Source organism: Solea solea, chromosome 12 (genome assembly GCF_958295425.1).
Source record: "Solea solea chromosome 12, fSolSol10.1, whole genome shotgun sequence".
In the NCBI taxonomy this organism is placed as follows: domain Eukaryota; kingdom Metazoa; phylum Chordata; class Actinopteri; order Pleuronectiformes; family Soleidae; genus Solea; species Solea solea.
This window is the reverse complement of record NC_081145.1, coordinates 3,627,684-3,655,166: the sequence shown is the minus strand read 5'-3', so window position 1 is coordinate 3,655,166 and position 27,483 is coordinate 3,627,684. Positions and strand designations below refer to the sequence as shown.

General features: G+C 39.8%; 2 protein-coding genes across 7 annotated transcripts in view; both read right to left on the bottom strand.

Moving 5' to 3' along the window:
- Positions 1–18,816, bottom strand: part of otogl (otogelin-like) — a 44,320-nt gene extending 25,504 nt beyond the window's left edge. For 2 of the 6 annotated variants that reach the window (XM_058645839.1, XM_058645841.1), the window contains exons 1-28: positions 18,638–18,816; positions 17,778–17,820; positions 17,418–17,496; positions 17,134–17,212; positions 16,931–17,023; positions 15,242–15,396; positions 14,956–15,077; positions 14,134–14,339; positions 12,577–12,701; positions 12,034–12,140; positions 11,836–11,942; positions 9,892–10,017; positions 9,699–9,807; positions 9,564–9,610; positions 8,931–9,076; positions 8,719–8,845; positions 8,046–8,223; positions 7,842–7,966; positions 6,888–7,097; positions 6,252–6,420; positions 6,085–6,159; positions 5,870–5,913; positions 4,364–4,529; positions 3,462–3,569; positions 3,199–3,337; positions 1,505–1,639; positions 1,246–1,392; positions 1,037–1,156 (exon numbers count right to left, since the gene is read on the bottom strand). In XM_058645839.1, the coding sequence (XP_058501822.1) occupies positions 1,037–1,156; positions 1,246–1,392; positions 1,505–1,639; positions 3,199–3,337; positions 3,462–3,569; positions 4,364–4,529; positions 5,870–5,913; positions 6,085–6,159; positions 6,252–6,420; positions 6,888–7,097; positions 7,842–7,966; positions 8,046–8,223; positions 8,719–8,845; positions 8,931–9,076; positions 9,564–9,610; positions 9,699–9,807; positions 9,892–10,017; positions 11,836–11,942; positions 12,034–12,140; positions 12,577–12,701; positions 14,134–14,339; positions 14,956–15,077; positions 15,242–15,396; positions 16,931–17,023; positions 17,134–17,212; positions 17,418–17,496; positions 17,778–17,820; positions 18,638–18,710 (3,360 nt within the window). In that variant the 5' untranslated portion in view covers positions 18,711–18,816. Of the gene's footprint in view, positions 1–1,036; positions 1,157–1,245; positions 1,393–1,504; positions 1,640–3,198; positions 3,338–3,461; positions 3,570–4,363; positions 4,530–5,869; positions 5,914–6,084; positions 6,160–6,251; positions 6,421–6,887; positions 7,098–7,841; positions 7,967–8,045; positions 8,224–8,718; positions 8,846–8,930; positions 9,077–9,563; positions 9,611–9,698; positions 9,808–9,891; positions 10,018–11,194; positions 11,305–11,339; positions 11,581–11,835; positions 11,943–12,033; positions 12,141–12,576; positions 12,702–14,133; positions 14,340–14,955; positions 15,078–15,241; positions 15,397–16,930; positions 17,024–17,133; positions 17,213–17,417; positions 17,497–17,777; positions 17,821–18,637 lie in introns of those variants that run through there. The other 4 variants (XM_058645840.1, XM_058645845.1, XM_058645843.1 and 1 more) reach the window with 3 other exon arrangements.
- A 1,912-nt stretch (positions 18,817–20,728) lies between these two features.
- Positions 20,729–27,220, bottom strand: syt1b (synaptotagmin Ib). Its single transcript, XM_058645838.1, has 9 exons — positions 27,036–27,220; positions 25,246–25,431; positions 24,679–24,857; positions 24,032–24,145; positions 23,753–23,920; positions 23,506–23,673; positions 21,466–21,583; positions 21,037–21,170; positions 20,729–20,954 (listed from the first exon to the last, which is right to left on the bottom strand). Exons 2-9 carry the CDS (start codon positions 25,397–25,399, stop codon positions 20,748–20,750), a joined length of 1,242 nt encoding a protein of 413 aa, XP_058501821.1. The 5' UTR covers positions 25,400–25,431; positions 27,036–27,220; the 3' UTR covers positions 20,729–20,747.
- Between the last annotated feature and the right edge of the window lie 263 nt (positions 27,221–27,483).

The following is a 27,483-nucleotide window of genomic DNA, read 5'->3' as shown; positions in this document are numbered from 1 at the left end:
ACACCACACACACGAACACACCCACACACAGAATCAAGATCAAGTGTCTGATTACTTGTAAATACCACATCAATTAAAGCAGCAGAGAACAAGAGGGGAGTGAGAGACTGAGGGGTGATATCAGTGGGGTAGTGAAACTGAGCTGAGTCATACCTAGAAAAATATGGGAACAATCTTTTTGTATCATTCAATATTGATATATCATGATATAAATCAAACCAATATTTCTGTATAGCTTATAGATGATATTTTAGGCTACATCCTGATATATGAGGTACAGTATGTGGATATAAAGCTGAACACAGGTTGTTTCTCTGGACTCATGAGATGTTTGTGCTTCTCAAAGGAGAGAAGACAATACACTGTAAATACTCTCTGAAAATGATTGTAAATATGGTCAAATATTCTAGGTTCAAATAATTAGGTTTAAAATGAAAGGTTTAGGGTTTGATTCTCAGAATCCCAGATGTGTCCTTGTGGATGTGTCCTTGGGCAAAACACTTGACCCTACATTGCTCAAGACAGCGGTGCCGGCAGTGTGTGAATGAATATAAAAGATGAGTGATAGAAAATGCTCTGCACATAGATGCATTGTTTGAATGTGTGAGTGAATGGGTGTGAATGGGTGAATGGCAAAAACTGTAGTGTAAAGCAGCTTTGAGTGGGAATCAAGACTAGAAAAGCACTAAATGAAAATAGAAAATGTACAATTTTTTCCATAGAATTTTGTCAATTCCATGTTTTTGTTGTTTTTTTAATCTACAATGTATATACATCAATATAAAGAATAAAGAGGACACAGGGCATAGGGCAAGATGGAGGCTGATGATCAACAGTGGCAAACCCAAAAGGGAAAAGTCGAAGCACTATCAAGATAATAAATATTATAATATTTCACACATTTATTCCAGGAAAAGTCATCACAGATCTCGATATGACAATATCCAAAATATAAGACCATATATTGCCTAATGTCACAATAATAGATATAATATTAATATATTGCCCTACTAATATTACTAATATACAGTCCTACCTGTCCCAGAGCCCAGCTATCTCCAAAGGTCTGGGCGTTATTGACTTCCATGTGGCCAGATGTGGTCATATCGTTCACTGTCACACTGTCAAAGTTTCCACACAGCCCACTGAGAAGGCCCTGAGGGAGAGAAGCACACTCTAAATCCTAAATCCTGCTGTTAGATGCAATCTGTCTCAGATTAAAAATGTGTTCCTGCTGGTCCAGACCTTCCACTGAGGTCCAGTTCTGATGTGGACAGTCGTCTTGCGGTCCCAGAGGACAGTCAGGTCTTGACTGGAGAACTGCACCACAGTATAATAGCCGGCTTTCCACAACTCAAACTCTGACCCACGACCAACAACAGTGGACGGGCTCTGAGGAAGAGTAAAAAAAAAGAAATAAAAATGCTGCATTTGTATTGTTATTATATATTTAACAGATGAGAAAATATGTAATTTAATGCTTGTGTGTGGGTGTAGAACGTACCGGGTTGCCAGAGTTGTCAGTGAAGTAGATTTTGGTAAGTCCCACATGAATAATGAGTAATTTCATGCACACAATGCCGCTCTCGTAGCAGTCCTTGTTTTGGGCAATGATGGACATTTCAGTTTCTCCTGTAGTCTGATGAGAGAGAGAACATTTATGACGTACAACCCTACGTTATAAAAAGAAAACTATAAATGATATAATTATAATGTGATTATAATAACTTTGATATACTGTATACTCCAAATGTGAACTGCCACTTAACCTTTGTAAAATGACCTGGTATCACTGTGGCACATGGATATACAGTACCAGCGTGAAGTACAACCTTGTAAACTGTAATTTAGCCATTTCCTCAAATCCACACACACTTTCGGAGCCAATCCAATCCAACTTTATTTGTAAAGCACTTAAAAACAACCACAGAGAACAAATGTAGTGTACAGAAGAAAGGCAGCAGAATTAAAGGCAGCACCGTCACTGTATTGTTGTTACATTGTGTTTTATAGTCAGCTGATTGAGATCGAGCTAACTGCAGGTCAGGTGGTATCAGCCAGCATATACACAGTATATACTGTATATGTGATGAGCAGAGAGTGATGGTCACACATTGTTTGACCACTTAAATCAGTCAACTTTGAGTTAAATGTAACAATGTTCTTTGTTACAATGCATCGGCTCATAGTCAGGGGGTAAGAAAACTCTTTTTCTTTTGATTGTCAAGACAAAAAAACTGATGTCATAATAACGTGATGTTTCACTTTCATACTGTATGTGAAGGTGATTCATGTTTGTTTCCCTGACATGGCAGCAAAACACCTCTGTACCCACTAACAGGAGCTGCTGGACCTAAAATACTGCACCACATGGCAGATTCAACCTTGAAATCTGATTCCACTTGTAAAGGAAACACTGTAAATAACTGTAGATACATGAGCGGTAATCAAGAAGAGGATGCAACTTTAGGACACGGCTCTTACCTGACCTGGTTGTTTTTTAGGTCTGCTCAGTGGCCAGCAGCCGTATTGGTCTGAATTGCAATGTCTGTTCTGCTAATTCTAATTCTATATCCCTGGGAGCGCCGGAGCCCTGGGGTTTGAAGTGAACACTGGTCTCTTTGTCTGCTAGCATTGCCATGGTGCTAACCCACCAACACACACACCTACACACCTCAATCTGATCCAATTAAATAAACAAAAAACCCAAACACAATCAAATTTCCTTTCTCAGATCCATGTCATGGCCACAGAATAGGAGCATCCTCCTGTGACTTTAAATACACACACACACATTCAATGACGCAGTCTGTCACATAAAGCTGTAGTCTGTAACTTTTGAATATAAACAAATGCATTTAAACCATTGTCCAATCAGTTCACACAACGGTTACTAAGTTAATCAGGTCCACACTACAAGTATTTAGATCCTGTGTAGCCTGGCGACACGATACTGCCCGGCACAAAGGAAGTGATTTGTTTTATGCCAAGACAGAAATATGACTAAAAACACAAAGAAAACAAATTAAAAAAAACACCTGAACAGAATAAATGCTTCTCGACCCGCTGCATACACACAAACTGACGGTATTGTTTGACAGATGAAGGGCACAGCACACAAACACTGTTATACATCATCTCTGATAACAAAGACCAAACAGAGGCAGAATAATAACTAGAATAATTTTGTCCACTCACTTTGAGGAGGTAGACCTGACAGTCAGAGTGGTAGTCATACTCCAGGCCGTCAAAGGTGTGGTAGTGTCTGTCGCTGTAGACAGAACACACAGCTGGACATGGAGAGTAGCTGCAGTTGAAGTAGCCACGCTGACACACGCTGGGGAGTGAAGCAAAAATAAAACAGTCTAATACAGTGAAGTAAGTACATTCAAGTATTATTTTAGCACGTATTAGTCATTTGACAATATTACATTCCAGGGGAGTATGGTTAAGCTGTTTACCATGTGTAACACGGTGTTTCCACAGTTTCTCCAGGCAGGTATTCAAGGCCCAGCCAGGCACACGGACAGTTCTCCGGATGGTAACAATGTCCATGGTGCAGCACCAGCCTGACACAGAACACAACTTAGTAGTAGTAGTAGTAGTAAGTAGTTCCTATCAGGGCTGGCCAATATATCGATACTCTATCTATATGGTGACATGGGACAAAATATGGTCTTAGAGTTTGGATATCGTCATATATTTTCTTGGTTTTAAACACTGTTGCATTAATAAACTTATTTTTTATTGAATAAATGTGTGAAATACAATACAATTTATATACATATATACGTATATATATTGTACTTACAGACATTGATTTGATATCTATTGTGATATACAGTATATAGATATCAAATGATATAAGTTTATTGTAGAGCTGAAACAATTACTCAATGAATCGATTATTAATCGATTTCTAAATTAATCTTCAGCTATTCTGATAATCAATTAATCGGTTTGAAGCTTTTTTCATGATTAAAACAAGATTTCTGATTGTTTCAGCTTCTTAAATGTGGATATTTTCTTCTTTTCTTTGTCCCAGATCACTTAAAACTGAATCATTTTGGTTTGTGGACAAAAGCAAGACATTTGAGAACATCATCATTTCCAGGTTTGACAAACACGGATCAACATTTTTTAAAGATTAACATTTTTTTAATCTTTTAAAATAAGATTTTTAAAATAATCGACAGATTAATCGATTATGAAAATAATCGTTAGTTGTAGCTCTAGTATATTGTCTTAAAATCTTATCCCATATTGCCCAGCCCTAATATTTGTGGACCAGTGTGGACAAAAAACCCCTGAAAAGTCCTTTAAACATGTGATAACATGAGCAGGTAGAAGCTGCTTCATTTACCCAGCAGGGCAGACACAGCCAGCAATGCACGGTGTGTTGGGAGGGCAAGTGAGGTTCAACATCAGGTTCCGACAAGTGGGTGCACAGGCCACGCCTCCTCTCTGCTCAGTGCAGCTGTGGTACACTTTACCTTCGGGACACTCGCCGACCTCTTCACTATCAGGCTCTGCAATTATACACACACACACACACAGAGAAATCAATGATCAAGTTGCCTTAAACATCAGCTGCAGCAGCCAGTCATGGGAAACAAGTCACAACTGCAGACATAATAAAGGTTCTTGATTTCAGCAACAGGGACAGAGCCTGAAACAACACTTTGTTGTTGGAACAATTGAGAAAAGGAACTAAAGGGGGGGGGGGGGCGGGGGCGTACTGTTGAATGAGGGTAAAACGGAGTGCATCTTGTTTGGTACAAGCATGTGGAATGTCTCCATTTCACAAGTTCATACTCTGGCCTCTAATTTCAGACCAGCTTCGTCTTTCAGCTTCAGTAAAGACTTTCTTTAACTGGCATGTTCTGGCAATGGCAGCCCACACTTGTATTAGCTCAAGGATTCACTACTGTAATGCACTTCATGTTGCTATTTGCCAGTCTTCCCTCTCACGCCTCCAGCTGGGTCAAAACACAGCTGCTTGATTTATTACTAACACTGTAGCCACGAACACATCAACACTGTTTTCTATGAATTATATCGGCTGCCGGTTTATTTAAGGATGAATTTGAAGCTTTTACTCTTCGTGTTTAAGGCCATTAATGACCTTGCTCTACTCTATTTGGCAGAGATTTTGAACTTTCTGCTCCCAAGGATTTGCATTCACTTACTGACCTGGGATTTTAACAATGCAAAGTCAAAAAGTTGTTATTTAGAGTGTTTTTTAATATTCAGTTGCATGATGACACCTCTGTTCGTAATTGTACATTTTCTAATTTGCTTGATTCTTATTTTACTGTTTTATTGTATATTTTATTCCTGCTATTTTCCTGTGTGTTTATTCTTCCTTTTCAATGTGTGGATGTGTTGCTGCATCATTGTGTGTTTTGTGCACTTATTTCTAGATTTATTCTTTTTCCTGCTGTCTCATATCACATTCTTTTACTTTAAATACGAGCAGGTATTGTAAAGTGCTATATAAATGAACTAATTGATTTAGGGATAGGATATAGATAAGATATAGTCTTAGATTTTAGATATGATCATGTCATGAAAAAGTCTCTGATGACTTTTCCTGGTTTTAACAGCTGCTGCATTGATAATCATCATGTGTATTATACTGAATACATTTGTGAAATACACTGAATATTATAAAGGAATATGATATATAAAAAAGTAATTTAAACATATTTAAAAAAGTCACTTAATAACACTTGTGTTATTATATTTATATATATTTCTATTCGTTGTTTCTAACACGTTAGAATATCCTTCATTTAATGACCTGTGTGCAGCTTTATATCCACATATATCTCATATCTCATAATTCAATTCAGTTCAAATTGAATACCTTTTTCCTCGGGCTTACACTCCAGCTTCCCATTTCTGCACAGGCTGATGGAGGAAACAAGAAGGGAGATTAAAAAGGCAAAAATCATATAAAAGTCCAGGTTAAATCAGTGAAACTTTGAGTTGTGTGTGTTGGACACCGTGTGTAACGATGCTACACTTTGTGCTGTTGTGATTTTGACCTTTCAGTTAAGGTCATGTCCAGCTGTGACTCACCAGGGACCGGAGGCGCTGAAGCTCACCTCTCCTGGCTGTGACACTCCACCCACAGAGTAACAGTGACACTGAGACCTGAGGAGGAGCAGTGGCATTATTTTCATGACTTTAACTACATGCACGTGTGTGTGTGTGTGTGTGTGTGTGGATGATATATGAAGTCATACATTTGCACACAGCGCTGCCGCACATCGTCATAGAAGCTGCCCTCAGGACAGCCACACCCCTCAGCGCAGTCGCCAGGCTCACACATGTCAGAGCTCGCCAGGGCCCGACAGGACCGCCCACACGATGACACGCACGAGTGGTACAGCATACCACCAAGACACACCGTTCCTACAACACACATACATATGAAGTGATGCACATTTCTATCTATAACAGTGGTCAGCAGGTAAATTCAAATACTGAGCCAAATCAACGTTTTTCTTCTCCTATAAACTATACAATATTGTACAAAAATGGCAAATATTAGAGATGTGTTGGTTTACCAAGACTGTTACTATCATGTCCTAAAACTGCTCTTTGACTCAGTTCATCTTTTTTCAGAATAAAGGCTTTGAATTCTGCATTCATTTGTCAGTTTTATGTGAAAAAGAAAAAAAAAGGTAAACAATTGAAATGACTTTTTATTTATTAATTTATTTTTTAAATTTTTGAATGAATCTGTCAGGCCAGATAATAATGCTGTTGGGCCAGTTTATGGGCTGGATAATGGACCAGTATCCGAACGACAGCGAGTATCTGCTTGGATCCCTTACCCCAATCAGTCAAAACAGTACAAGTCATAGCAGCAGACTTACCACATTCAGAGACGTGTGATCTGAAATTGACACTGACTCCATGTTTGGAACAGAGGTAAGAGTAGTGAGCCAGTGCCGTGCACAGACAGCTGCTGCCACAGCGACACGCCTGGTAGCGACACTGCTGCTGGTAGATGTTTGGACTGATGTAGCCATGACATGGAGCGAATACACTCCCCAAGAGCACCTCACACTGGGACGCATAGAACACTGGAACATGCAAAAACACACACATACACATGCAAAAAAAATAATTATTTACACATATTTCCATTTCTAATTTGAACAAACAAACTAATTCATTAATTAAAAAGGCCTATTGGAAGAGGTTTACCCATATCATCACTCACTTTTTCCATTTCCTTGTATTAAATCAATTAAAACACACATGTCAAGGCCACATACAGATTGATTACTTGTGGCCCACCATAAATATCATGTTATTATGAAAACATGGTCCACAGACTCCTCTTCCTTGTAAATGCAGCGCGTGTGGCTGAGACACAGCTGCCAGTAAAGTGATAGAATATCCAGAGAAAATAATACTTTTATAATAATTATAATAGGACATTCAGTTATAGTTATTGTATCCCCTCCACTCTTGGGTCTGTTCTGCACACAATCTCAGCTGCTCCTATAGTACTATAGATAGAGCCCAATATATATACACAGTACACACACAGAGTTTTGCACTGTTATTATTTACCCAATCTTAGATTCTATGTCTGCCTGTTTTTGATGTTGTTGTGAATTATACATCATTCACAAAAACCCTTCTGTGAAATATCATCATGAATATATGAAATGTTGTGTTCTAATCTGAAGCTCATGGTCTCCCCCACCCCCTACTGAAGTGTTGTTTTTTAAACAGTTTTTTGTCTAGTCCGGCCCCCTTTGACCTGACTAGATGCTCATTGGTCCTCACGTCATCTGAGTTGGACGCCCCATACTTACCATTGTTCTGGTTCATCTCACATGGATCTATGATGGGGAGATTAACTGGCGCGACACAAGCAGATGACACCTTCCAAGCATTGGCATGAAGCTGAGGAGTGCCCTCGATCATACCTGCTGGAGACCTACACACACGCACACACACACAGTGAGGTAAAGTGGCACATTCAACAGTGATGCATACGTGAGGATGCAGCGTCTCACAGGAAGTCATCACGTAGATTTCCATTGAAGGTTCCACACAGGCCGAGTGTGTGTCCACGCCACAGACTGTCCAGCTGCAGATAGACCTGTCCACCCGCACCATCGTAGCGCAGCTTCAGACCGATGCCTGCCTTCAGCTGTGTAAACACAGAGGTCAGCCTCCGCACCTCCACTCGATCTGTAAACCCACATAACAAACAGAAACAATAAGCTTTTTTTTTCACTTGCATTTTCAGATTGGTTTTAAAAGTCTGGACTAGGGCTGAATAATGAATCATTTTCAAATCAAAGCAATTAGCAAACTGCAGAAGAATAATGAATACATTAATTATTGTGAATCAATTGCAGAATTAACGGCAAACTATTGTAATACTCAGTTACTCAGTTTAAGTCATTATAAATACGACTGTGATTTCAGATTCATTAATGTGAATATATTCTGGTGTCTTTGCTCCTCTATGACACTAAACTTAATATTTTTAGTTTCTGGTCAAAACAAAACTTGAGGACATTGTGATTTTGAGAAATTAAATGAAAATAAACATTTTGTTTGGAAGATATAACTTAATTAATGAAATTGATAATGAAAAACATTTTATGACCACATTTCCAATTGGACATCGTATAATTTTACATGAACTTTTACTTTTCTGAGCTTTTTTTTCATTCTTACCATCAACATAGGGCAACGCAGGTGCTGGACGTACACCGATGATCACCTCCCCCTCTCTGGTCAAAGTGATCTGATGACTTACATCTTCATCCAACACCAGTGTCACTGACTGAATGCACGTCTGCTGCTGTAAACACACACACACACGCATACAGGTGAGATCTACTGTAGGAATGGGGCGTGTGTGTGTGTGTGTGTGTGTGTGTGTGTACCTCAGCACAGGTTGTATATTGCAGCGTGACAGTGAATCTGCTGCTGCTGCGACTCTTCGCCAGGACATACTGACACGCCCCCGGCTGCAGAAACATCCGACCGTCAAACGTCGTCACAAACACGTCACCGACCACTGAACACTCCGCTGAGAAGAGACAGAGAGCAGCAAGTTATTGACTCATCTCAGACAGGATACTTTTTGCCTGCATTGTGCAAAGTAGGGGGAACTATACACAAGCAACAGTGACATTAGCAGAGAGCGGAATCTGTAAGAGAAAGTTGCAACACATGTTTATAAAGTGGTTTACTAACAAAACACTTGGGGACAAAAACAAGAGGAACACAAAAGGCAAAGCCACAGAATTCAATACACCAAATGTCAATAAAAATAGAAGCAGAAACCAAGAAGACAATGTCTCGCAACAACAAATAAGTTTGAATAAAGGGATAAAAATAAATAAATAAAAGTAGTGAAGCCAATAAAACTCTGGGTAAAAATCTAAAAAAGGTTTAAAGAATGACGTCACACAAAGGCAAGTCAGTAAAAATGGATTTTAAGAAAAATTCAAATGTGAAAGAATTTTACATTTTATAATTTCATGTAAGTCTGTAAGTTTTTAACATAATCTTACCTGTGCAGTTGTTCTCGGTGCAGTTCCACACTCCTCCCATACACACACTAAGAAACCAACAACAACACAGCACTGTAGGTTTGCAGCACATCAGCAGTGTTCCACACTCACTGATGAAAACACATCCACACTCACCAAACACTGCAGCCTTGTTGAAGCACATGTCCTTGCACATAAGATGTTCCATGGTAAACACACGGACACTGAGAAACAGCGATACATGTTCCGTTCTGTAGGATAAGACCTGTGAGCAACAACAGAGTGAGAGTGACACCAAAGAACAGAGAGCAGCTATACCATATATTCCATTTTATTTAATTTTAATTACCATCAGGACAGTAGCAGCCGTCTAGACAATGCAGGTTGGTTCCCAAACACTCTTTCTCAAATGTGCAGGTGGGTGGACAGCAACTGATACAATCTCTGTAGACAAAACTCTCCTCACAGCCATCATCTGTTAACACATACACAAATTATTATTATTATTATTGTTATCTTGAAGTTTGACCTTCTGTTAGCAACTTCTTCGCTATAATTTTTGACAGATCAATCTGGATTTCTTTTGGGTAGGATCAAGGATCAGGTGATCAGTGTTCCAAGTGTTTCTAACCCTAACCCTATGCAAAAGTGCCTGTTGACTATAAATACTATTTTTGCTGTGTAATTATCCATCATTTAACTAGTGTCAGATTGTGTCAGCATCTTATTCGTTGACTATCTACTTCTGATTAGTCTGTCTCTTAAAAGTGAACAAAATATGATAAATTCTTAGTTGATTATCTGTTGATAAGTAAACATCAAATCATAGATGAGTTGACAATTAGTTGCTTATAATAGGAAAACTACACTGTGTGACAGGATCATCTAATTAAAGTGAAAAAAGAGTAGATATAAAGAAGTGTCAACAGATTATCTGTTGATATGACACTGAACACCTGTTGATTACTAGCAGAGAGTCAACGATGGAAAATAAACCGATACCAAAGTCCCATTTAACAATTTCAGACATGTGAATGTATATTCTCAGCAACATGAAGATGAGGATGAATTTTGTCATACTTATGTAAGATGGCAATAACTCTGTAAGCAGGTAACGTTCTACAGATCCAGAAAGTCTTCAGTATCCAGTGGATCCAAATGTAACTGATGTGTAAAACACAGGTGACAAAGTGTTTAAGCCTCGTTATCATTAGAAATCTGTTTTCACTGTGAGAGCAGAGCCACTACTGACACTGTTTTTTGTAAACAGTAAATGGTTTAGCAAGAACAAAGTCCATGTTTCAAAAAATTCACAATATAAAGAAGGAGGCTTGTGTTCTATACGTGTCATGAGCAGTATTGTTCTAGTTACTGAAAAATAGTAACTAGTCACAGTTACTAGTTAAAGTAACTCAGTTAGTAACACCAAAAAGTAATGCGTTAGTAAGAAAGTAACTTTTTAGTTTCTGTAAAACGTTTTTCCAATGCTCCCATTTAAATAAAGGTTGACTGATTGAGTTCCCGTCATTTGAGTTCTGTACTGATGTTTTCCACTACATATCTGAGGGGAAAAACACAAAATGTTACCATTGGACTCTTGAAATAATAGCCTGATATTGCTAAAAGAGATCTAAATAAACAATTAAACATACCGTGCTATTGTTTTATCAAGTTGTGCCTGGCTATGGGTCCGTTTTTCGAACGCCAACCGCTGCTGCTTGGGTGGAGTGTGTGTGTGTGTGTGTGCTCGCTGCTGAGACTCTCGGTCTCGGATGCTGCGTTAGCTGCGTTAGCTACCTTAGCTGCTAACTTTGTCGATTCATGCTGCTTCTCCAGGTGCTTCAGCGGATTGCTGTTGCTGTTGTTCGCCGTAGAAAGTATTTTTGAACCGGGACACAGTCTACAAGTTACCCAAATGTTGTTTTTCCCTCTGCTCTCCAGTTGAAAATAATGTGAATACCTCCATGAGGAGAAGCTTATCTTCCCCTTCTCGCTCGCCATCATGCCGTGCCCTGACCTGTCCAGTCCTCTTCATGGCGCGTGTTTGATTACGTGTGGGACGCTCGAGGGCGACAAGTGCTTTGTTTTTCAATTCAATTAAACTTTATTGATCGCTAAAATGTTATGGGAACTGTGGGCCTTGTAAAACCTCACCAAAAGGAACGGAGTAACGCAGCGTTTGGTAACGGACACGGAGTTACTGAATTAAAAAAAACCAACGTGTTACATTATTAGTTACTGAATAAAGTAACGACGTTATTAATAACGGCGTTACTAGCTGATGATAACTCACTGCAAGAAGGGAAGCTGTCCCTCCACTCCCTCACTGGATAACCAACATGTGAGCAGGCTCTGGTGTACTCAACCAAGGCATAACAAAACGTTTCCTCATCATCAGATCTGAAAGAGAAGAAACAAACAAACATCAAAACTGTAACTGAACACTAACAAAACTAAGGATTAATGATTATTGATGCAGTGTTTGACTTACACGCAGAGATCAGATACACAGCTGGCCACAAAGGGATTTGGGTCGATGTTTTCGTGGCATGACAGAAATGGAAAGAAGAGAAGTGCACTGCATTTCTCGATGGCATCCTGCAAATAATTAACCACAAAAACAGAACAGTTGGAATACACAACAAGAGAAAGGTAAAGCAAAACAAACACTGCTGCAGACTTAAAATGACCTTCATTAGGTGTTTCAGAGAAGAATGTATGTATGGATGACCGGTCCTTCATTTAGTGCAAGAAGCACATATTACATTAATATATGGAAGCAGGAACAAAACAATACCAACAGCTAGTGACACTCTTTATTTACACCATCAAATTGCTTCCTATCCTCACTTATTCTCCAGTTACTACTCACCTTCAGTGGTGCTATACTTGGTGACATAATGCCCAATATTCACTTAGCAGCAATGGATGGAAACACTAATAAATGCATGTTTTCTTTTACATTTCTTCTAAAGAATTAGGTTAAAATTTGCAAATACACTGTAATGGTAAGCAGAGAGTCTGTGGTTCTTACATCCATGTCTGACTCAGACTGGCAGGGCCCATTGAAGTCCACATCTACTGAGGGACAGGCTCTCTCATGAGGCAGATCCACTGCCCAGCTGTTTGCAAACACTGCAGGTTCATCAGTGCGAACGCCTGAAACGCAACGTCAACACACATACAGCATTATCAACTGTATGTTATCGACTGGTATTTCGAACAATGGCTAGCCCGAGCTACATCTGCGCTGCCAACTTTGCAACTGGAAGTTGAAGCGGTAAACTAAGTGGTGACGTCACTCCCTCTTCTTCTGGATTTGACCTGACTGAGGGGATGTTTAAGTGTGCATACAGCAGCAGTGCTGGGTCAGATGGAAACATCCCATCCACGTGGGTTGTTTGAGCAACTGAGTTCACTTGTGAAACTTTTGGTGGGTTGTTCTTTGTATTTTCAGTCATGCTCTAACCTGTTAGCGGTCGTCTTGCTTTACTAGAACAATGTTGCTGTTTCCTTCCGTCTGTTTTGACATAAAACGAATCACTTCCTGTGAGCACTGCAGGAATGTTGCAGGGGCAACACGAGATCTGAATGCTGCTATACCGAGAAATACAGAGAGGGTCATGAGGAGCTGAGAGACTTCATTACAATTGTGTAAGGTTATTTTAAAACTGTTTAAAAAACTGACTCTTTGACTAACTTATAGCAGCAGTCAACACTGATTTTTGCTTTGTGTCACTGATAACTGTTATATTATATATATGATGGTATACTGTATATTTCAGATTGTCTGACTGTTTCTGTGTTAACTTTATGATCTCTAAATAAATTGGAATAATAAACACTGATTATTAATAACTGTATATATATATATGTATATATACATATACATATTAGGGCTGGGTGATATGGGAAAAAAATCTTATCACAATATACTTTTTTATATCATTCGATATCAATATACTGTATATCATCTTATAAATCAAATCAGTGGAATCAACGATGTGGCTTATAAATACTACCTGGTTATTTGAGATATATGTGGATATAAAGCTGCTTTTTTAGATGTTCGTGCTTCTTAAAGGAGAGTGAGAACACCATCATTTCAGATAATACCTGGTTTATTTCTTTGGCTTTTTAATGTTAAATGAATGATATGTACGTGTGTGAGAAATAATAAAATTGACTATAAATATGGTCAAATTTTGCTCAACACAAATGGAACAAAAAATAAGTAAAAGTAAAAGGAAAGACTCATTAATAACCTAATGTTAATAATGTGCTGCTTTTCCTGCAACAACCAGATAAAATGCCATGAAATGACTCCGGACTGATCCAAACTCCACTGCATACTGTATCTGTGTGCTCTCACAAACTGGAGACCACAGTTCATATTTCTGGTTACCTGAGGAAGGATTCTTGCTTCTTCCAGCTATTCAAACCCAAACTCTGCATTCTTTCCTTCCACTGAGGTCTTTTCAACTATAATTGGTCAGAATTAGTGCTGATTGTTCAGTAATAGTGATAATTGAGGGGAGTGGGTGGTGAGAGAAGGGATAAGAGGGCAAGGAGCCAGTCGGGCTGCTCTTACCTCGAGGGGTGGTGAGGTCATCACCCGGGATGTGGTTGAAGTTCCCACACAGTCCGCAGGGAGAGGCCTGGTGCTCCTCACTCATCTTCAGGTAGACACCGGAGCCTCCGTCCCAGGCCAACGAGAAGCCAAACACACTCTTCACCAGCAGGTAATCAGCAAGTCGCTCGATGAAGACGCCGCCGATAGTCTGAGGCAGACTCAACCTGACATTTCACACAGACACATCAGTGAAATCCAAGAACTACAGGCCTAAAGCTAACCTCATCCTAACCATGCAACATGTCTTCACCTTAAAATGGAATCATTTATGTCATGGGGACATTGATTTTTGTCCATAATGTGACTGTGTACCCAGATTTAGGACCCACAACATGAATAACACCTGGAACACACACACACACACACACAGCTATTCTATTGAGGTCTCTGCATCGACTTCCATTCATGTGGACAGCCTAATCAAAAGCTTTAGCTCTAATCTTAACCATAACCAGTTAATGGCTAATGACCTAACCTTAACCTAACAGATTAAAATTTTATTGGGACCAGGTTTTGGTCTTTATGAGGACTACTGGTCCACATGCAGCATTTTTTACTGAGGACACTCATAGACATCATGCATTCCCCTAGCCCCTTAATCTAACCTAACACTTCACAACGTGCCTAACCCTAACCACTGACCTAAAACTTATTCTAACCCTAAGCCTAAAACCAGGTCTTGACCCTCAAAATGCCCTCATTCTCTATGGTTTATACGTTTTTTTGTTTTTTTTTGGTCCTCACAAAGATACACACACACAGACACACACACATACACACCTGCGGCCTCCCTGGTGGACCTGATATCCAGAGATGTGGATCTCCTCCTCATTTGGGAAAAAGAGACTAAGAGCTCTTGGGCATGAATACACACTGCCATCACACACTCTGCTGTTATGGACCTGAGAAGACAACAGAGAATCAAAGAAAGTGCTTCTACATCTTTTCTACATCTGTATCTGACAATAAACAGTTGTATCATCGTGCCATCCAAACGTAAAGTTTTAATGAAGATGAAATGCTCCTTAAATAATTCAGAGGGTAAATTGAATCGATATGTCCTTACCCACACTGTGTACTGTGGTGAAGGAGAGTGACAGTCCTGGGCCAGAATATAGGAGCAGGTTCCAGGGAAGTAGAAGTATATTCCATCAAATGTTTCATAGTGGTGTTGACCCCATGACCTGCAGATCCCGTCTCTATCCTGGCCCTGGTTAGGTACTGAGAGAGAAAGGGGCAGGTCATTCAGAGACTATTAAGATAATCCTACAGTTTTTAATTCAGTGATTAAGTAATTGTATCTTCAAGTACACTGATCATTTTTAGAATCAGGTCCTTCAGGTTATAATGTTTCCAACACGTGTCGACCCTAAATAAGTTTACTGAAGGAAAAATGTCTTTACAACACCTGTGATCTGTGACCTCAGATCTGTTGATACACTGTATAAGGAGTCTTTTCAAGAGAAACCAGAAACTCCATCACTCATCCCTGACTCTATTACTTCAGTTCAAGTGGTTTTTTTATCCGCTACTTTAGTGTGTGTGTGTGTGTGTGTGTGTGTGTGAGTGTGAAGGGGAGGGAAATCTGATGATTCATTCTGGAGTGTGTGCAGGTAATTCATTACTATTTGCTGAAAGATTGGAGAGTATGATTGCACTCTCGCCTCATTCTTGTATAACTACTATTTAAAAAAAAAAAATTAAACATATAACCAGGTGGGTGAGTTACCCACAATTAATTAAAGTAAAAATGCACAGAATTATGTACAAAAACTAAACACAAATTATTACCTAACTGTATCCAATTGTTGTTCCAACTGAGGGTAAAATAGAGGTGAGCAGTAAGCCTATTTAACAAGCAATTACTGAGACTAACACCAAATATCACTGTATTAAATGATCACAGGAGTCAAACTGTGGAACAACCTCATTAACGTCCATCATGACAACGGTTAAAGCAGATGTTCAATAACAAAAGATCTAGAATAGGATGAGTGCATCTTTTCACTTTGAATATTTTCTTTTCTTACTGCTTGTTTCCTGGTATGCTTGAATACGTACTGTCAATGAACATGTGATCACAAGCAGAAAGCGTTAAAATATAAGATATTATAAGATATATGAGATATAACGTAAGGGAGGTGTGAGGCTTCATAATTCACACTTTGAAACAACCATTACTTTCTTCTGATTTGGTTTCGTTTGGATCAGCTGTTTTGTTGTGATGTTGCAAAAGTCGAAGTTTAAAGACGAATCAATGCATTAAGAAAATAATTCATTCTTTATGTTAATGATTATTGATTTTTTTTTAATTGGTTTGAATCACAAAATCATTGGTTCATTACAGTAAGGTAATGAGCATGCTAGTCATGATTGACAGCTGAGGCTCTGTGTGTGTGTGTTTGTGTTTGTATTCTTGTAGTTGTTACCTCTTTAGGACCTATTCTGGCACATATTTATACTGACCTTGTCAGGACCAGTAGTCCTCATGGAGACCAAAACCTGGTCCTGATGAGGCAGAACCTAATTTCTGAGGAACTGGTTGAGTTTGGGGCTTACATTTTGAGAAAGTAAGGATATTTGTCTGGTCCCCACAACTTTAAATGGCTTTTTGTGGATTAAGACCTGGTTTTAAGGGTTAGGATCAGACATTTAGTTGTCATGGTTAAGGTTAAGGTTAAGAATGCAATATGTCTACGAGTGTCCTCAGTAAGAATGCTACCCGAGCATGTGTGTGTGTGTGTGTGTTACTCACTGATCTGGCAGCGGTCTCCCAGTGCCTGGAACTGAGTACAGTCACACACACCGCCCTCCTGACACCAGCCACCATTGAGGCATTCACAATATTCTGGGAAACACGAACAAACTCAAGTTCAGTCATTCGCGTCGGTCTGTTTGACCGTCTTTTTTAATCACCCATGAATGCATTTGGAATGACTTCACACGCAGTTCATTTACCTGAAGAGGAATCTCTGGCTGTGTAGTTGTGTAAAATGCTGCGTGACAGAGTTCCCTCCGACAGTAGTGGCCCATAAGTCTTAGGAAGACAACACACAATAAGATCAGTTCCTTAAACATGTCTGACACAGGTGTGTACAGCTGCTGTTCCTGCTGTTTTAACCTAAAAAGTTGTGTCAGGTTGAGTGGGAGAAGGTGTATGTGTGTGTTAGCGAGTGCATGGCATTCTCTACAAAGACAGCTTTGTGCCGGTTAGGGTGTTGTGCGCATGTGGGTGCCCTGACCTCCTCTGGTTCTCTTAGGTGTAGTGTACCAACCTCCTCCCCAAGGAGATCCCGTTTCCTCCGAAGTGCATTAGCCCTCCTGCACACACACACACAAACACGCACATTAGTGGGCTGAATCAGTCAGAGGGGAGACTTAAGTGCACTTTACACGGTTTGAATTCAGACTCTGAACCCTCACGCGGACACAAGTGCACACACACACACACACACACACACATCCATGTTCTATCTCCGTCACATGAATTAAAATAAAAGTGCTGATGAAAATGTCAAAAAATGACGTGACTTTTTACACTTTATTACGACCAAACTATTAATGACAGACATTCATTCCTTATATTTCCTCCTGTGATTTACCTCTGAACTCTTCCCTCTGTCAGTGAAAGTCGGCTCTGAGCTCCTAAATGCAAACATAATATAAAAAATATCAACTCATTAAGTTAACTTGTTAAGCAGTTATAAAAACAAACAAACAACCTCTTAAAGTTATATTTAGATCCAGTGACGGATCATACACGCTTAGCATTTTACATCTGAACATGTCAAAATGAACTTCAAATTCAATTTAATCAAATGAAAATGAAGTTGAACATAAAGTGAAATAAATAAATATCTTGAATACCAGAGAACTTCTAAACATTCAGTAATAAACCAAAAGGTTATCAGCTGACGATGGAGCTTTTGATGATTGATAAAGGATTTCTTTTTTATTTTTAGCCCCATTAAAGTGCATTTTGGACAGAAACTTAGACTTAAAGGATACTCTTTGAAGTTTATTTATTTAAAAACATGTACAGTGTTTACCAAGGAACATTAAAAATTTAAATATACAAGGTTATAGCGGCTAATTTCCATCCATCTTTTGTCCACTGGACAGGTTGATGGTCCCTAATAAGAATATGTTAGTTAGATCAATAAAACAAAACAACAATAACAGACAAGCAGCTTTGATTTTCCAGTAACCATGTTTTTAAAAGTCCTTGTTGTCAATGTTTAACAAACTTTCCTTAGTTTCTCTCTCTCTCTATATATATAATTTGTTTTATAAAAGCATCATTATTTCTAGAATAGAGAAGTAAAGCATTAGTTTAGTTCATATTACAAAGACCTTAGTACATACAAGGCTATTATTATTAATAATAAAAATGATAACAAGTGACGTGAATAATCGAAAATAAATGATATATGATGTGTTTACAGAGTTGCGCCAGACTCACCCTCAAATAACAGCAGGTGGGAGAGTGACAACGACATGAGAAGAAATCGTTTCAATGTCCACTTTAAGTTCATCTCAGAGTCGGAAAGGTGTCCGTTAACGGTGCATCTCAGAGGTCCCGGGAGGAAACGGTTTCAGGGAGTCTGGTCGCACCGGACGATGCCAGCGGTCTTCTGTGAAACCGACCTGCTGGTAATGGCTCCTCCACCTCCTCATTCACCTCCTCATTCATCTCCTCCTCCTCCTCCTCCTCCTCCCACTGAGCAGGTGACGAGCAGCTCACACCTGAGTGGACAGGTGAGTCTGCGCTGCATCATCATCATCATCATCAGCAGCAGCAGCGTTTGTGGTTCTCTCTGATAAAAGAAGCGGATTTTCACATTGAACATGAAACTGGGTTCTCACAAACGCACGCACTGTTTTTTCCTGACGGAGTGCATTTATTATGGGAAACTATGTTCTTCTTCTTCTTCTTATTATTATTTTATTATTCATGCTTCTGTATATTATCTTATTAATATTATGCTGCAGTATCTGTTCATTTTGACTTTAACAATATTAAATCAATATAATAATAAATAATAATTATTATTTTTGAGTTTTATCAGAAACTCACTGAATAAATGAATAAATAATAAATAAAAAAGTTTTTTTACTATGTTTGATTATAGTCACTTTAAAGCTGTAGTGCGTAACTTTGCGCCTGTCGTAACATTAGTTCAGCTTCACATGAATCTCTCTCTCTGTTTGTCAGTCATTTGTTTTTCGTGTCTCCCGTGACATTGTCATGCTGCATACAGAATTCCTACACACCGAACCAACGTGGAAAGAATATGCTTCTTATTGATTTACACAGTTTTAATGCATGTGTGCGGACGTGAACTATTAGCACTGAACCATTCAGTCAAACTCTAAACTGAAATGTCCTTTGATGACATAACATACACTCAATGTAATTAATAAAATATAAAGAATAAGTTGATTTAATATGGCGACCTCTGGGTGGTGCATGTCTGCTGGGAAAACAGTCTGATGAGACTTATATGCAGAAATGAACACTCTGAAATATGATTTTAATTCACGGGAAACTCGATATTTCAGCCACTTATGCAAAGCTCAACATTATACATCATCGCGGCAGACCAAATACTTCAATGCTAAACCATAATTCACAAAGAATACACTGTTTTAAATTCAAGTAAAAGTATAATTATTTTTCATTGGGCAGAAACCGAAGATTAAATATTTATATTACTTTTGTTTACAATCACCTGATTGTATACATTGGTGTTGAGAATTATATATTTATTTTTGCTCATTTTGGACCACCATGTTTTTACAGCAGCCCACAATGGACAAACTACATAATCTATTGATTTTTGATGCTAAGTGAAGGCTACATAGATTCTCCAACACTCTGGAAAGTGAAAGGTGAGGTGAACAAAATGACCACATTTGAAAAACAACAACTTTATTCTGTAGATGGCAACGCACTCTTCAAAATGCAAGGTTTGACATTTATTTTTCCTCATCAAATGATTTACAGTAAAAGTACAACTCAGGAATAAAGTGTCACATTAGAGCAAATGATTAAAGTTTCAAAAGGAAGACAGGCTGCATTGATTCTGGATGTGATGCTGTAGACAAACCTATAAATGCTTACCTTTGCATTTCTCTCATTCTGGGCTCTATTCCACCACCATTATCAGATTTCCCTCTCAGTTTTTAATAATATAATCTCTGTTGGAAAATGTTCTGAAGGGATTGCATGTACATTTAAATAAATGAACATGAATGAATATGTATAAATGATCATTTATCTGCCACGATGCAACAGTGACTATGATGAAAATAGTGATTTTTCTTTCAGTGTGTGATGTTTTCAAACCCAACATGATTTATTAGCTCTGCACTGCTCATAATATATATTTGTTTACAACTCTGTATCAGCTTTAAGCCTGTAATAAGGGAAAGGGGAGTAATTGGTTACATTTACTCATTTAAGTAGCACAAATGTTTTTTATGCTCGAATTAAGGCAGAAGTACAAACATAAACTGGATGTAACTGAGGTAAATGCTGTGATATTTCATGGCCTTTTGAAGCGACGCTTTCATTTCTTGGTGGAAATGAGTGCATTGACTTCGTCATCTGGCTTGAGACTGTGCCACTGAGCGATGGGTCTCCGGGGATTGGCCAGCATGTCTGACCAGTGGCGCTCTTCAGTCCCGGTGCTGTTATAGCCCAGCAGCATTTTCCCGATGGCGTCGTTCTTTCCAATTTTATCATAGTCCAACACTGTCACCACCACCTGCACCTTCTATGAACGAGAACATACAAGGGCTGCATTAATGCTGCGTGACTGGATGAACAGTATACATGCATGTGTGAATAAAGCATACCTCTATCTGTTCACATGGCACTTCAAAGCTGAAAGACTCATTGTAGTAAGGGTTCAAAGTGTTCTTCTTTGTCGTTGTTTTCTTTTTCTTGAGTCGTTTGCCGTTCTGCATTAAGTGGATCTTCACATAAGGGTCTGATAGAGAGAACAAGGAGGTTTCATGGCTTCAGACCAACAGCCTGGCACGGATGCAGTACCTCCATCAGTGAAACACAACATCTTATTGTAGCAGCTCCCAAAGGTTTCCCCTCAATAAAAACTGCTTGAAAGTGGACACATGGCTAAAAAGGTAATTAAAAGACCCTAATGCTCAAGCAGAGCTGACAGAGTTAGATCTGTGTCGGACGTCTATACTGTTTAATCTGCAGCACTTAAGAGGGACTTGACATGAAGCTCGAAACTGAACACCACACGAACCCAGATGTCTCACCTGATAATCCACCCACATCCATTTTCTTCAGGTTTTTGGCCTCGAGAACCACCACAGTCAGCTTCCCTGCAGTCGGTACGAACCTCAAGGACAAACATATGTCTCCAAGCCGCTCGCTCTGATGCAGAGGGAAAGAGAGAAGAGAGAGATGACCTCCACAAAGTTTATGATTTTGGCCGCACTTGTCTGTTGGAGTGTGAGCAGCATAAGTCAAAAACTAAAGGACTGAGTGGCCTTGGAGGAGGTTTATGCTCTCCAAGTGCTTTCTAATGTTGTAGTAAGGCTTCAATATATAAGACATGGTGACTATGATGAGCAGCAGCCACAGTATTTAACTTTAATTAAAAACATTAAAGATGCATTGCATACATTTTTTTAATATAATCAATGAATCAATCTTTATTGAATAGCACTTTTCATACATAAAAGCATAGTAGATGATCTAAAAACCAAATCAGATAAAATCAATCAATCGACCAATGAAAAACAGATGGATAAAGAAATTATGATACTAAAATAAACATATAAGTAAATACCCAATAAATAAACTAAACACACTGAAATAAAAATAAAACAAGGGAAGAAATGCTGCTTTCAGAGCTCGGGAGGACAGTTGTCTGAGAACAGCTCGGGACAACCTGTCCTATGGCATCAGGGTAGCAAATCACCTGCCATTCCAGGCCATTACAGACTATAACTCTCCTGCAACAGACCTGTGCCAGCGACATCTCTCTGCTGAACAACATAAACAGACCTCGACAGAACACTGCCTCCCCAGCCATCGACCAGGCTTTGAGGCCTATCTAGCCTGAGTGAACCCTGCCCAAACCTGCCAGCGCTCGGGTTTTGCTCTCCAGATCCGTCTGGCAAGGACGCTGTTTTGGCAAACTACCGAAAAAACACAACAGAGATGCAACATCTCGCAGTTTTTGTAGACATCCAACATGGCAGCCACTGAAGAGAAGTTGGCTGTTGCTTTTCAAGTCTGGCACTTGCACTTTTTCACCATTAGCTCTACGGAGCTCCCCCTACAGTTTTATGCTCCCCCCTCATATTTTGTTTTTAACAAACAAACAAACACAAGCCCTTGGCTCTGCCATTAAACGTCTAAAATAACGCCATCGCTGCCTTGATTTTATAGCCGACCTGTTCAGGGTATGTGTGTGTAGCTGCAGGTCCATGTGCTGGGGGAATGCACAGAGGAGCTCAAAGATGTCTTCACGTCTTCAACATGATCCCTGAGTCAGGCTGTTGTTCTCTCCTGCTTCAAATCCACCCCCATCATCCCATGAGCCAAAGAAGCCTTCTCCATCCTGCTTCAGTGACTAACCCCCATCATCATGAAGTGCTTTGAAAGGTCGGTCATGACCCACACAAAATACCCCCCTCCCCCCAAGTTGGACTCCTTCCAATTTGCGTATCAAGCCAACCTGTCCACAGAGGATGCAGTCTGCTCCGCTCTGCTCTGCACACTGTCCTCACACAACTGGAGATAAGGCACTTACATGTGAGGATGCTCTCCTTCAGACTTCAGCTCAGAATTCTGGCTTCTGGATTATCTGCTGCTGGACTTTCTCACTGAGAGGCCACAGGCAGTACAGGTCTGCAACACTACATCAAGTATCATCACTTCATGCATGCTCAGTCCCCTCCTCTTCACCAACTGTGGTGGGTCTCACCTCTAATTGATGTGATTATCAACATATATGCTCACTTTGTCTTTTTCTTCTTCTTCTTTTGCTTTTGTATGATGTCACACAGCCACATTGACTTGGTTTTATTTCGTTTATATTTAAAAGTTTAGATGGGAGCGGTATGGAAGATATTGTTCTTGTATGTAGTCTTTAAAAAGTGGGTCCCAACATAGAAATTTGGAAACACTGTGTCTGCATCATGGTTCAAAGGTCCAAAGCAGAGAGAAACATTATTTCCATTCTCTGCTTGTCTGTTACACAACTGCAGACTTGACAATAAAGCTTCTTGAATGTTGAAATAAACCCGGTTTAAAAATGCATAAATGACATCTTTAAGGTCTCCCACCTCCTCCTTCTCTGCCTTCTGCAGGTCTCTCCACTCCTGCAGAGACTGGCTGAAGTCCACGCTGCTCATTGGTATTTTCACAGCTCCTATAGCATCATGCTTTGAGAAGCGGTCAAAGTCGTACACTGTCATCACCAGCGTCTTCCCACCCAGCTCAGTGTATGGTACCTATGGAAAAGAACATTATTTGAAAGACAGATGTCCCATTTAAACATATACATTTTTGTATGTTGGAGGTTTAGTGCACCTTAAATGTGAAAGTCTCATTGAAGGTGGGTTCAAGGGTCTTTCTGTGAACTTTGGTTTCAAACTTTTTCTTTTTATCCGGAAGCAGATATAGTTTAACATAAGGATCAGAGCTGCCTCCCACATCCATGGCAGGAAGCTCAGTGGCCTGTAAGATGCCCACAACCAGCTGCAAGAAACGAGAATCTGGTGTCATTGTACTGTAATGTGATATTTAAGGAGTGACAGATGTAAACCGATGTAACGCAAAAAAGGTTAAATGTAAACAGCAGCATGTCACCGTGTTCTCCGTGAAGTTGTAGTCACACGAGAAATGTAGTCGACCCAGTTTCTCGTCTTCCTTTGGCTCATTGTCTGACATTTCTGTTTCCTTGTTAACTTCATTTTGCAGAGGCTGTGAACACACACACACACAGTTAAATTATAGCCATATATAGCTTCAAAATAAGCACATACAAAAGTGTAATACAATGTACAAAACAACAGTTAACAGGCAGCTCATGGCCAAGCAGAAAGGGAAGTTGGCTTGTAATGGTGCCGGATGGCCTTCCTTATGCAACCCTCATGGTCGTGTTTTAAATAACATGCATAACATGAAGATTTCATTCATTTACGCAAACATCCATTTTCTACCGCTTCATCCTCCACAGGAGGGTCGCGGGGGTGCTGTGGGGCGATAGGCGGGGTTTACTCTGGACAGATCGCCAGTCCATCACAGGGACACACACTCTCACACTCATGGTCAAGTGAGAGTTTCCAATTTACCTAATTCCCATATTGGATGTTTTAGGACTGTGGGAGGAAACCAGAGAACCTGGAGAAAACCCATGCACACACGGGGAGAACATGCAAACTCCATGCAGAAAAACCTGTGTCAGGACTATGATACAGTGGAAGGTTTTGTGTGTGTGTGTGTGTTTGGCCCACCTTGTTGTAACCTCCATCCATTTCAGTGTCAGAGTCTCCTTTGCTCTTGTCCTTTCCCTTCTTGTCCTTTTCTTTGTCCTTGTCCTTCTTTTTCAGGCACTTCTTCCACACACACATGGCACAGGACAGCATCAAGCACAGCATCACGATACAAAGGGCGGCAACAGCCCATGATGGCACTGAAAACCATGAAAAACAGACAATGACAAATGTTGTAAAGAAACTGAATCTCACATCTATGTTCATTTCTATGCCATATTTTGTGGTGATGTTAAATTGTATCACAGTATACTGGAAAACAGTGTTTCATTCATGCAGATTGCAGTTCTCTCAAAAGCCTCTCAGTCCACAGTGTTTTGCTGCTGTTCAATATTTCAAACTCAAATATCTCTGTATGAGCTGCTGTTATGCTTTGTCATCTGTATACTTTTTTAAGAAGAGCTCCAGCAGTGCTTTTCAACTCACTTCCATGAATCAATACTTTATTGTCCCTCTGGATCTGATGTTTCCCAAATATATCTCACAATATTGTTATTATTCATCCACTGACTGCAGGGTCTCACTCACTGCGGATGCTGCGGAGTTCACTCATGAACTTGTTTGGATTGTGGCTTCCAGCTTGTTCTTGGCCTGAGGTGGTTGTAGTGTTTGGCAGGTGGTCTGGTGTGGGTGAAGTCCCCGGTGCAGCCCGGGGAGCAGCTTGACGGTAATGACCGGTCATTATTGGAGGATCGTGGCGGATCAAAATTTAAACTGGTGCAAGAAAAGGACAAAATGCAGACAAAACAAGATAAACTTACTCCAAAAATGACTACATATGCAGTCAATCAATGAATGAATCTTTATAATTTATCATGTCTGGGGCTCCGTACAGGCTGGATTACTGCAATACACTTTTTTTTATCAGCCTCCTGAAAAAAGCCTTTGAGAAACCTCAGCTCAAGCAAAACCCTGCAGCTTGGCCGTTAACCAGAACCAAGATGAGAGAACACATCAGTCCAGTTTTCGCTGCTGTGACTTTAAGGTTCTCCTTCTAACATATAAAGCCGTTAGCCATGTGCCCTCAAGACAACTGCAATCATCTACTCTGGTTTATTGGAGTTCTCCGAGCAACAGCCGCAAGAAAATTGGTGGTGCAGCTTTTGTCAACGATGCCCCCAAACCAACGACATGTTACTGAAGCGATAATGTCCTTATAGATATGGCATGACCATAAGTGTCAAATGGCTTCTCCTTTTTCTGCTGCTCTGGCATTAACTTGAACACAGGATATGCAAACTGCTGCTGCTGTCTCTGAAAAAAACCTGCTGACATGACGCAGAGAGGGACGGAGGAAACAGAGACAGACAGGGGACACATGGAGAAGAAGCGTCTCACACACACACATGAATCTCTGCTGCTGCTCGACGGGTGGTCAGAGGTGATTATTATGGACCAAGGTCAGGCTCAGTGCAGGCCAAAGCCAAGAATGGACTCCCATGTGACGTAACATTGTGATTAGTTATTTGGTCTTGCCTCTGCAGAGATCACAGGTATTGAATATCTACGGCTGAATCAGCAGATGTGACACTTGCCAAAAACAGACTTAAACCCAGAAGCAGTTACAGTATGTCTGCATTTTCACGACTCGTTCATAATATCCTTTTATTTTCCTGGAAGACAAAATACAACCAATGATTTATTAACAGCTGCAGGAAACAAACGGGACAAATTCAAGATGCATCCACAAGGATGATTGTAACGTCCCTCAAAGTAATCAATTACCATTGACTGTGTACTTTATTGTTACATTAGGTATTTATGATACTAAAATGCAACTGCAACTGTAAGAATGTTATTAAATGTTAGTCTTTCTTTAGCTTTTATTGTTGTTAAGCCAAACTTTTACTTTTTATTCTATATGAATTCAATATTTTAAATCCCTACATACTTTACCTGCTTCTTTTTTATTTTTTATTGTTTTTAATCACAGCTTTATTGTTTCTATTATATTTCAATTACAATGTCTTTGAAAATTAGAAAATGAAATTCAAATTGTCTCTGTAATGTAAAGCACTTTGAATGGTGCTATATAAATGAACTTGCCTTCTTCAGGTTTTACAGCAGGTGTGATAAAGAATGACATTTTTACATTAAATCTTAATCTATTTCAAAATCACGTCAGTTTATATAAAATTATCCATCAATGGAAAAAGTGTTTATCCAGCAGCAAAACAGTCATATCAGAGGACAGCATCATTTCTCATGTTAAAAACATGGTTGAAACTGTCGAGTGACAGTTGTCATGGAACGACCTGTGGAGACACACATGTGAGAAATCATCCAGAGTTAAATAGAAAATGGAAGCAGAGACGTACCTGTGCTCAGAGGTCTCAGCTGCAGCAGCCTCCACACTCACAGCAGCTTTTCCTTTTCCTTACAGAAAGAAGAAGAAGAGGAGGAGGAGGAGGAGGAGGAGTTGGTGGAGGTGGAGAGGAGGAAAAACAATGACAGAGCCAGAGAAGTGGGGGAGAACAGTGATGTATGCATCGCCCTTTTGTTTTTGTGTCCTATACCAGGTTTGAACATCAGGTCCAGGTGTGTGGCAGCGAGAGAGAGAGAGAGAGAGAGAGAGAGAGAGAGACACAGAGAGACAGCGAGAGAGAGAGAGAGAGAGACAGAGAGACAGCGAGAGAGAGAGAGAGAGAGAGAGAGAGCATGACAAGATAGAGTTGGGGTTGAAATAGGTGAAACACTGCTAGGTCATTTTGTGTTGCTTCTGTGTGTGTGTTCCAGGTGTTACTCATGTTGTGGGGACTTGTCTTC